General features: G+C 33.8%; 3 protein-coding genes across 4 annotated transcripts; 1 reads left to right on the forward strand and 2 right to left on the reverse strand.

Moving 5' to 3' along the window:
• Positions 1–489: 489 nt before the first annotated feature.
• On the reverse strand, positions 490–1642 carry LOC123317014. Of its 2 annotated transcripts, XM_044903356.1 has the most exons (4): positions 1436–1640; positions 1190–1219; positions 1034–1063; positions 490–806 (listed from the first exon to the last, which is right to left on the reverse strand). In XM_044903356.1, exons 1-4 carry the CDS (start codon positions 1494–1496, stop codon positions 523–525), a joined length of 405 nt encoding a protein of 134 aa, XP_044759291.1. In that variant the 5' UTR covers positions 1497–1640; the 3' UTR covers positions 490–522. The 2 variants fall into 2 exon arrangements, with proteins under 2 accessions (XP_044759291.1, XP_044759292.1); XM_044903357.1 differs by lacking the exon at positions 1190–1219 and having other exon boundaries at positions 1436–1642.
• An 881-nt stretch (positions 1643–2523) lies between these two features.
• Positions 2524–9230, reverse strand: LOC123317942 (amyloid protein-binding protein 2). The gene is made up of 6 exons (XM_044904579.1): positions 8957–9230; positions 8141–8508; positions 7235–7403; positions 5183–5238; positions 4788–5123; positions 2524–4722 (listed from the first exon to the last, which is right to left on the reverse strand). Exons 1-6 carry the CDS (start codon positions 9095–9097, stop codon positions 4053–4055), a joined length of 1740 nt encoding a protein of 579 aa, XP_044760514.1. The 5' UTR covers positions 9098–9230; the 3' UTR covers positions 2524–4052.
• Positions 9231–9378: 148 nt separating this feature from the next.
• On the forward strand, positions 9379–10789 carry LOC123317947. The gene is made up of 5 exons (XM_044904584.1): positions 9379–9566; positions 9619–9765; positions 9826–9895; positions 9952–10065; positions 10146–10789. Exons 1-5 carry the CDS (start codon positions 9534–9536, stop codon positions 10268–10270), a joined length of 489 nt encoding a protein of 162 aa, XP_044760519.1. The 5' UTR covers positions 9379–9533; the 3' UTR covers positions 10271–10789.
• Positions 10790–11004: the final 215 nt, after the last annotated feature.

Here is an 11004-nt window from a genome sequence, read left to right on the forward strand (position 1 = left end):
CTTTCGAATATTTGGACAGGTAATTTTTATCTCCCAGCAGTGAGCTCAAATTTCTTTATTGAGTTCAAGCGAATTGAAAATCAACTCTTTAGATGCAATAATCGTCGAAAAATCAGCCTAATAACAATTAGGCAAGAAGCAACTTATGTCCACATTTTCTTGGGGACACCCTATAGAGCTCAAATTTAACAGGATCATACGAAAGCACATTGCTAAGAATCCTACAGATTTTGGTAGAAATCAGAAAAACCGTTTTTGAGTTAGATCATTCATTTGAAAAATTGTAAAAAAAAATTATAGGCACGCTAGAGTTTGTAATTTTGAATCTTCCCATGTAGTATTTGGGGATTTTTTTTAGGACACAATCAAATAAGTTTTATTGGTATGGGTAATTTAAGTTTTTTTCGAATTATCTTCATATACATATTTTATTACCATTTGAGGATGGATTTCATTATCGAGGTGGAGAGGATTCAATGAAACATAGTGTCAAATAAATTTCATTTTATCTCTATAATTTCTCTACGCTGCTGTGGACTCCATAATCATTCCCATCAAATGAGAAATCGTCTGAACCCTAGTTTTGAAATTCATCGCCATGCCTCCTTTATCTTTCGTTGAGGGAAAAATTATGTAAAATATAGGTTGCAATATCGTTAAGAAACGATGAGTTAGGATGAGGACCACTTCCAAAAGAAGGCCAGTATCTTGCCTTTGGACCACCTCCACTATCTTCGTCAAACATGCAATGACATCCCCCCTAAGCAAGGAATTTGCCAAATAAAGCAGCATATCTATAGGATTTTCTGAAACAGTAATAATTTCGAGTACCTATCTTTAACAGGCAATAAGCGTAAATTAATAATATGCAGAAAAAATGCTACCCTCTATCGATTTATCATTTATCAGATTATCCTCTGATTAAGGTTCTAAAAGTTTTTATCAAAAAGAAGAACCTAAATTGATTTTTCAATGCTGAGATTGCAGAAAAATTCCTAATTACTTATTATAAGATTTTGATAAAAGAGCATACCTTTTTTGGTGACTGCTTTTTTGCCTGCATCTGAAAAACAAAAGATTTGCGAATTATACATAGCTGAAAATAAAATATTTCAGCAACGTGAGAAAAACGGAAATACAGAATCGCTTAGTAAATGATTGTGAGATGAGTTTTATATTAAGAGCATACCATTCTTGGTGACAGTATTGTTGTGTGCATCTGAAAATACAAGATTTTCGAATTATATACATAGCTGAAAATGAAAAAACGGATGTGCAGGTCTGAATAAATGATTATAAGATCCCGGTTGGCTTTTACCAACTCTGTTACTGCTCCTCACTAAAGGTTTTCAAAACCAATAATTGATAGATTTTCAAAATTGACGCCCACATGCTATACAATAATCATTCATAAAGACCCAGTATATGTACCTACCTGGCGTTTTTGCTAGACAAACACATATCGAAACCACCAAGAACAAAATGGTAATCCTCATAATGGGAAAATGGAGGTCCAAATTTTCCTATATTATAAAATGCATACTTTTGGTATATCGAGTATATGACGCTTGCAATTTCGAGTTTCCATTTACGTAGATAAAAACGCAACAAGCGAGCCGATAACAAAAAGAATAGTGACTTTATTATTGCATTTGTTCCAATGGATAATTGGAGAATTAATTTCAAACTCTAATGAGTCACCAAGGAAATGGTTCGTAATTTTTCATTTGAAAAATGTAGATGGTATATATGATATCGGGAAAAACAAGTCGTTTTATACCTGTACTACTATACCCTTTACTACTATGTGCGATAGTTGATGTTTCACGTAAAAAAGCCACAATATCTGTCTGTAGTGATGATCTTTGCTATACTGTTTCCAAGTGATGTAGTCAGGTAGTGTTTCGTGTGAAACTGCCCTTGTGTACCTACTTTTTAAGAGTTTTTCGAAAATAATGAACAATGCAGCGTGCTTTCTAACTATGGTAGATAACTCCTAAAGCGTATTTCTACCATCATCCCCCTAAGAAGGGTGGTAGCACCTTCTAGAATCTTAAATGGTTATAGGGGTCCAGTAACACACCATTTTGAAGGTTTAACAATTCTATTTATGAAAATGCCTTTTCGTATTTCCAGGGGCTTGCGCACCGCCAGTCAGACTGCTTTCGGAGCTGTAAGAATTCGGACAGCACGGGGTTAGTTCTCCGTTCTTTTTCGCCTTTCCAGGGGCTGAGGCACCGTTAGTCAGACTACTTCCGGTGCCTTGAGAACTGGGATAGATTGATGTTTGTTCTCCGTTCCTTTTCGTTTTTCTAGGGGCTTGCGCACCGTCATTCCAGACTAGTTCCAGAGCCGTGAGAATGCGGATAGGACAGGGTTAATCCTCCGTTTCTTTTCCTCTTTCCAGGGGCTTGCGCACCGCCAGTCAGAATGTGCCATGAGAATTCGGACAGGAATTGTAATCTCTGAATGTGAAGTAATATTCTTCATGTAAGGGGTAAGAAATGAATTGGACAAAACACGTAGATTTTAAACTTATATTTTGCATTACTTCAATTTCAACATAAACTTTCTTATCAAACATAAGACTACTTATCACAATAAACGGAGAATAGATAAAAGCATTTGGAATGGTTTACAAATATTGTAAATATACTCATTTCAATAAAATTTCTAACAGAATTCTGTGGGAATCGGTTATTATAATATTAACTTGAGTGTCTAGAACATTACAACTAATCGTTTTTTTTTTTTTTTTGATAATGTGATGGAAAAAGTCCGTGTCACATTTTAAGTTTAAATCATATGATCACTCGGAACATGATCAACAAATAAAATCGAATATATAAATTCACTCGATTGAACTGATGAAGAAAAAAAAGAATTATTAAATCTATATAAATCAGTTTTTCACCGTGATTGTTTTCAGGAATTTAAGCCCAATTTTGAACAACTTCCAAATTTGAACACAGGTGGGGTTGGAAGCGATGCTGACTTCAGACTTTACTATTTTGAAGAAAATTTTAAAAAAGGTACGAAAGAATAAAATGCTTCACCATGAATTCACTCCCATATTCAAGTTTCATAAGAAACTGACAAAAACATGTATCAATTTCATATGATCGATCATAACGTTAATAGATTTCATTTTATTGATTTATATATACACATTATTAAGAGCACTATCATTTTGTAGCCAACTGGGATTATTTTCGAGTTCAGCCAATTGACACTCACTATAAATAATACACTAATAGAAACCAGATCATATTTTTACGGAAGAGCTGAGCGGACTTAAAGAAAAAAAATTATAATTGCCAGTTTGAACAAAATTTCCAGTAGGTACACACTAATTGCCATTTCCAACTGGAAATTATTTATAACTGACAATTATACATAATTGACATCTCAAACTGACAATTATACATAATCAGCATTTCAAACGGACAATTATACATAATTGGCATTTCAAACTGACAATTATACATAATTGACATCTCAAACTGACAATAATATATATAAATGACATCTCAAACTGAAACTTATACATAATTGGCATTTCAAAATGACAATTATACATAATTGACATCTCAAACTGACAATTATGCATAATTGACATCTCGAACTGACAATTATACATAATTGGCATCTCAAACTGACAATTATGCAGAATTGACATCTCAAACTGACAATTATACATAATTGACATATCAAACTGACAATTATACATAATTGACATTTCAAACTGACAATTATACAAGGAAATTGCCATTTTCAACTGGCAATTATATATAATTATCAAATTGAAGTGGCATTCCGGATTTCCCCTCAGCGTCTTAGAATATTATAGATGTATTATGCAAACATAATCGTGTGCATGTATTCTGATATACAGGCTGCGGGCAGTCATCTTTATTATTATTAATAATAATAAGAAAGCAAAATTGCATGAAAGAATTCAAACTCTAATTGTTAATAACTCAGATTGAAAATGATTTGATGTTAAGGATTCAGCGTAGATAAATTACGATTTAAAAAATGACTAGACAAACCTAACACATGGTAAAGTAAGTATCTACAATTTGGTCCACAGGCAAAATTTCATTGTTATTTTCCTCCGCTCTAGCTTGTCTACGTAGTCTCCTCCACTCCCTCATTTTCTGTTCATAGACGTGAACGTTGTGTGTATCGGATAATTTCACATAAACATGCGTAATTCCTCTATAGTCATATTCTAAACCAGAATAAGCCTCTCCGAACAAATCCACGTTGATTTCGATAGACCTCTTGTATAATTTCTCAGCGTCACTAAAACGACACATCTGATAGTTGTATAACGAAGCTAAATGTCCAACACTCAAGGCTACTTCGTAGTCGTACGGTCCTAACAATTCTTCTTTGATGGCGATCGCTTTAAGATGCATCTTTTCCGCCTCCTCCAACTTTTTCATACTTTGATACAACCGGCCCAAATTCCCATACTGCTTCGCGGTCAATACGTTTTTCTCGCCGAACGTTTTGAACGAAGAGGCGAGGGCTTCTTTGTGAAGTTCTTCGGACTCTCTGAGATACTTTTCTTGGACGTTGGCGTTGTCCAACACCGGTAGATCTAGGGCGATTTCTTCTATTATGAGAGCCTTCACTCTTTTGGCTGAAGCCATGAGAAGGTGATCCGAGTGTAATATTCGGTTCATTATTTTGAGTGCCAGCTCGGCATGCTCACTAACGAAAAAAAAAAAAAAATTTTCATTAAAACGGAAAACTAAATTTTCATTTATTTCACTTACCTTGCTGTTGCGAAACTTCCAGAACTGTATTCGTGGACGTACAAAACATAGGCTAAATCCTCGTGTGCAAGGGCAACATTTATGTTATATTTCTTAAACACCGACTTCCTAATTTCCAAAGCTTGCTCATAAATTCTGACGCTCTCTTCGGTGGAATCGGAATTCAACAGATAGAAACCGTAATCGCTCAATGTATCCGCATACTGAGGATGCTCATCCCTGGCGTAGAGTTTTGACGCTAAATTTAGCGCCTGCTTGATTAGGAACCCGGCTTGGTTGAAGCACCTCTTCACTATGCAGGACTTGGAGGCCTGTCTCAACACCTCGATCACGGTTCTAAAACGGAAAATATTGAAGAAGTTTCGAGAAATTCACGATGAAAGGAGGGAGCTCACCTTGTCGGTAGATCCTTGTTGAGCGATTTGAGGGCTTTCTGAGACCACGAAACTGCCTGCAACATAAAATTTTTATGAATAATTTGGAAGATTGATAAGTCTGGGTGGTTCATCTTGAACGAATAGAAAAAAGGTCCTATGTCCCACAATCTTCAAACTTTGTAATGTGAATCAAAGAAAATGAGTATCAATAGTAACCAATGAAATCTTCATAGCTTAGCCCTCAACGACCTAAATAGGCTTTTTTCGTGGATAACTGGCCAATGGCTGAAATAGGGGCCAGTGAGGTACAGGGGACTTGACTTTAGGCAGCTGATGACTGGATTAAACACAGGGATAGCTATCTTTAGGTCCGCTGATTCATACAGACTCACATCTGCTCAAAAATTGATGTCAGCACGTTAATGGGGATAAAAAGATCTGTGCGCCCATTAGAACAAATGTCTCCTCAAACGCACACTGAGCCACCACCAAAAAGACTGAAACTATGCAACCTACTCCGGATTTTTCGACCAGAAACTATCAAAAGTTTGCCAAAATGAGTTTTTGATTCGGGATGCTGTAAAGAAGGGATTTCATCGTGCAGTTAACAGTATTAGCCGATCTTGTGCCACGGTTATAGGTCTTGCTCCTCCACCCCAATGAGATATGTGGTATGGTAGTAATTCTGAGCTTTTCAACTACACTTCGCAAAACCCAGAGACCTTATTTTAACCAACACACTAATTGTTCAGATTAGACGGTTCCTAAATGCATGTTGAACTCGTGACAATTAATCCACAATTGATACAACTGAACACCAAATGAGTTACGACAGCCCATTACCAATATTCGGAGCACAAAAAAAGTATCTACAACTAGAAGAATGAGTGTCCTGTGATCTTTTCGAATCAAGCCATAGGTGTTGACTTGAGGACCAAATTTTGTTTGTGTAGTACGCAAACTCTTAAATTTTTGAGTAGTGTAGTTTAGAATCACATAAGGTACAGAGAAAAAACACTTTTCCTGCATTAATTTTATTTGCAGATACAATTGCAGATAAACATCAATTTATATTGACAATATATGAAAGAAACATAAAACAGTTATATTAATAAAAATTTTGTATTATACACCAATGAAATATTCTAGTTCTCGTAGGTTTGGATAAATATTGCCAACCAACGTCACCAATTTCACTCAATCACTATACGGAATAAACATGTTAACCACAGGTGAAATATTAAGTGAAGAACCTTTACGCAATCATTATTGATGACAATGACTACAGTAATGATGCGTCAAGACAAAAACCCGGATTGGCATCATGACTGTCCCTCATTACAACGCTGACTTGACGACCTTACACGATCATCTCATTCTGATAATGTAATGTCATTATGACAGTTGTAAGGGCCACTTGTGTAATCCGGATCATTTGAAGGCATTAAACAAGTTCGTTTAAAGGTGGGTCCTTAAATTTATCACTATATTTTCACTTTAAAAATACTGGAGAGCAAGGAAACCATTGGGCTAACAACACACTCTCTACAGAACGGAACTGTTTTCCTTCGCTTCTGAAAAATAAATAAATCAAGGCTGTAATAGTAAAGTGTTTTTGTTTAACTCTTTATAATTTGACATTTGTTCTTCTGACACGAGTTTGTAGACAGCGAATGCCCGCTTATTGAGCTGTACATTTAATGCTCGTTCAAATTTTGAAGTTTAGGTTCACACTTTCATGCAGAAGCAAGACTTCACGTTTTAGGCTACCGTTTATGTTTCTGTGTGTGTGGGTGTAATGTATTGTTGTGCACACTTCGCAAATCGCAATTTAGAAGCTTTCCAGGTGAATTTCGGTACGATACGCTTATCTATTCGAAATGAAAAAAAAAATTTTGGACACGCTATTGTTCTCATATATATTCTGACCACTGTACTCACGAAAATAGATTTCTGCTAGTACTAAATCGCTCGAAACTTAAGACAGATTCAGCAATGCATAATTTCATGCAATCAGATGAACTGAGTTGAATATCTGAATATACTATATTAAATAAGTTTATAACATACCTTAGGATAGTCACTTTTCATGTAGTAAAAGCCAGAGAAGTTGGAATAAATTGCAGCAAGGTTAGGGAGTGCATCCAGTTTCCCTAACTCTTTCATAACTTCTTCAATTAACGTCATCGTACGTTGAGCTTCAATCAATTCCTTGTAATTTACCTGAGCATATAGTCTCCTAAAAAATAAAGTAGTTGGTTGGACCGAATACGCAAAATCATGATGATTCAGAGCTATGCACTATTAAACAGACAATTTTTGCAAAAATTAGTGGATCTGAACCAAAACCTGGAAGAATCTTTTTCAGATAATACTCAAGTATATTCATCATAAACACCTACTATGGATTTTGAAAAAAAAATTGTAATAGGCACAATGACCTTTACATTATCTTCATGAATCTATCAGGATTCACAATACTAATTAGTGTAAATATTTGAGGAAGTTTTCTTAATCATCTTGTATGCCATTCATTGGGCAATATTGTATCAAAGTTGGAAAATCATAAAACTGGTAAAACAAATCATAATATTTGTTATGATGAATCAAGTAAAATCAATGATTCAGAATGTTAATATCACCTGTATCCATATCAGAGCAATCATACAAATAAGAAATATCAATGTTATTTGTGATTTTCAATATCAAGCCTTAGAAAGAATAATGAATACATGATATGATGAATTTCCTCATCAAATGAATGAAATCTGATCATTTTGAGATTTTTTAAGTTAATATCTATTCAAAAACCGAATTAAAAATTTTCATAAATTCAAATGAGAAGTACTAAGCCGCATTTGATTTTAGTGTACAGATCATAGATACTCGATTATTGATATTATGAAAATAGGCTAGAGCCTATGTAATTGATCTTGTACTACAATAGCACACTACTTTTAATGAAAAATGACTTACCTATGATAGCACTCCAATAATTTCTTCAATATAGATTCGTCCCTAGGAAAATCCTTACATAAACTTTCTGCCATTTCCGTTATCCCCATAGTGCTGTCATACCATCCCCCCTCATTGAAAAAGGTTGCTATCCTTATCCCAACATCTATGAGAAGTGCATTTGGGTTTGATGTGGAAATATTCGCAAGTGTCTCGTAATTGGATAATAAAGTCGTTGAAATACTTGAACATTTATTTCCATGGTCAAGTAATGCTTGATACATTTTTAACAATTTTGTTCGTTTAGAAGTGACAGAGAGGAGTCTATTAAGAATTTTAACATCCCCAAGTTCACTGCCTAGTATGCATAAATGGTCTCTTGTAAAAAGCTGAAAAAGAGGTATACAGGTGTGTAAGGGCTATTTAAATCAACTTATGGTATGAGATGAAATTATTTGATAGGATTGCTACAATATAGGAAAATATGGGATTCAACAACTTCCAGTTAATGCCAATCAGCAAAGAACATTTATGGAGTTACTCCTGGTAAAACCAGTTTCACAAGGCTTTGTGAAAAATCAAATACAAATAATGTTTCTTCATAATTATTAGGATGTATATAATGTACACCGCCCATTGAAAATTCTCCTTCGAGGAATAACTAAAATTAATAAACTGTAAGTAGAATTTTCAAGTGTATGTATAAATCTAAGCCATATAAAAACGAACATTAGGATTTTAAAGCTTTGAGTAATGCTGCGAGAAAAATAATTGCGATATTAAGAACTTCATGTAAAAAAAAACGTTGATGAAAGTGAAAGAGAAAGTTGGACTCACCTCATAATAACAATCGAACAAAATACTATTTGGAAGACTTCTAAGTTCTTTTTCACATAACTTGTAGGGCCATCCTTTAACAGAGTCCTCAACAGTAACTTTCAAACATATTTCATAAAGAGAACTAGGTGTGTGTGACATTTTAAATTTCAGAATAATCACTACTTATTTAGAAAAAATTCGCAAATTTTTACAAACATCCAAAACAGCTGATATATTATCAACAGTTGAAGTGTTTACAGAGCAAGAGCACAAACAAACAGACATAGAAAAACTGACAAATAAACGTCAAGGAGGTGTTCTTGATCACAAAATGGTATAAAATTTAAATTCTTTTTCTTCATTCATCTTGACTGCGAATTTTGATGAATACTACCACCGTGGAGAACTAAAAAGAACTTTTAATATCTATGAATAATGTTTTCTATGAATAGGAATAAGGAAAATCGAAAAAACAAATATACCATTTTTTCATGATAGACCGATTACAAATAGAAATTCTTCGAAAATATAGGAAATTAATGTAGTGTACTTTTAAAATCTTATTTTTCTGTATAAAAATCTAGAACCACTCAAAATGCCGGCAGAAATACGAAATCTTAAATTGAAGGTATTGGTATTTAACGAATTTTATGTTGTAGTCTTTTATCGTATATTTTCAGATTGTCTTTACGGTGCATTTTATATTAATAGCATTGAGTTCAATGGGATATTGGAGTACTTCAGCTTTCTTGTTTTACAACTCCATATTCTGCCTTATGTTAATATGGGGAATTCACTCTCATGAAAGCGAAGAACCTTTACAAATGGTAATATTCGTAATAATTATCCTCGTATTATATTACTAAAATCTTTATCTTTGTTATCAGGCACTCATAGTGAACGTCATTGCTATTGCTCTGGATATTTTCATATTTATTTTTTCATACCCAGCAGATCGTAAGTTGAAAAATTGTAGCCAGGACGAGAATCTTAATACTGAATTAATATTTTAGATGCAAGCGCAAGGGAGAAATTTTCAGCCGTCATAGCTATCTTCAACCTATTGGCACGTCCAGCTTCTTCAATGATTCTTTTTAGATTAGCCCAACTTAGAGGTTCTAGCACAGGTAGTCTCACTTAAACATAATAGTTATATTTTTAGTGATCCTAATGAAGATATTGGCAATAAAGAATAATGTTTCAACAGATACTTTGGCAGAAATTTTTACAAGAGGAAGTTCAAATCAACAGTCCAACTATGAAGATATGGATAGAAGTACACCACCTGCTCAGTCCGCATCTTATGATTTTGCTTCTGCTCAGAGAATTTAAAGCAGGATAATGAACTTTTTGTACAAAAAAATTAATTTTGTAGGGATTTTATTTTTCACAGCTTTATTTGTTTTTATGAATGTTGCTATGTATGTTTATCATTTCGTTCAATATTGTATTTTTACGAACCTTTATGCAATATCTGATTTTTCTTTAAAAAAATGTGCCTTCTCACAGATCTGTTTAAAATTTGAGTAGGGTATTTACAACATAATAGTCAACTTTATGTTTTCAGCTACTTATACATAATTTTACTGAAATTGTATACCTATCTATCATTTAAGTATATATTCTCTCATTGTTTTAAAAATATTATTTTGTTGAAATTTTCTTAAGTTTAAAAAACGTGTAATATCTAAAGAGAATTGACTACATAATTGTGACTAAAACTTAGTACTGATTTGTTCATATTTAAGAATGCCTTAATTTTGTTTTGCTTGATATTTTATAGTTTTTTGTTGTTGTAGAGTATGGAATACATTCTATATTTGAAGTTATAATAAACGAATATTCCAATTGCCTAGTAATAACTTATACAAGGGCTGAATAAAAAATTTAGGGGTAGGATTAGGGAGTCTAATCAAACTCCAGCAACTCCCATAGATAAAGGAGGCAACTCCTAAGGAGCTGAGACAGATTTAACGGAGTTCAGGATCAGAGATCTTTCCGAGTTTCAATATGAATCTGTGGTTTTTGTTTTGACACATTTCAAGTGTCAAGTCAACTGTCATCAG

This window comes from Coccinella septempunctata, chromosome 7, assembly GCF_907165205.1.
Source record: "Coccinella septempunctata chromosome 7, icCocSept1.1, whole genome shotgun sequence".
Classification (NCBI taxonomy): Eukaryota; Metazoa; Arthropoda; class Insecta; order Coleoptera; family Coccinellidae; genus Coccinella; species Coccinella septempunctata.

Bases quoted from the DNA above. Each gene is read 5' to 3' on its own strand.
- LOC123317947 (XM_044904584.1), top strand. From the start codon at position 9,534: ATGCCGGCAGAAATACGAAATCTTAAATTGAAG. The intron at 9,766-9,825 runs GTAATATTCGTA...CTTTGTTATCAG, and splicing joins GCGAAGAACCTTTACAAATG to GCACTCATAGTGAACGTCAT. The intron at 9,896-9,951 runs GTAAGTTGAAAA...TTAATATTTTAG, and splicing joins TTTTTCATACCCAGCAGATC to ATGCAAGCGCAAGGGAGAAA.
- LOC123317014 (XM_044903356.1), bottom strand. From the start codon at position 1,496: ATGAGGATTACCATTTTGTTCTTGGTGGTTTCGATATGTGTTTGTCTA. The intron at 1,064-1,189 runs GTATGCTCTTAA...TTTGTTTTTCAG, and splicing joins CAATACTGTCACCAAGAATG to ATGCAGGCAAAAAAGCAGTC. The intron at 807-1,033 runs GTATGCTCTTTT...TTACTGTTTCAG, and splicing joins AAAAGCAGTCACCAAAAAAG to AAAATCCTATAGATATGCTG.
- LOC123317942 (XM_044904579.1), bottom strand. From the start codon at position 9,097: ATGTCACACACACCTAGTTCTCTTTATGAAATATGTTTGAAAGTTACT. The intron at 8,509-8,956 runs GTGAGTCCAACT...CCTCTTTTTCAG, and splicing joins TGTTCGATTGTTATTATGAG to CTTTTTACAAGAGACCATTT. The intron at 5,239-7,234 runs GTATGTTATAAA...TTTATGTTGCAG, and splicing joins TGAAAAGTGACTATCCTAAG to GCAGTTTCGTGGTCTCAGAA.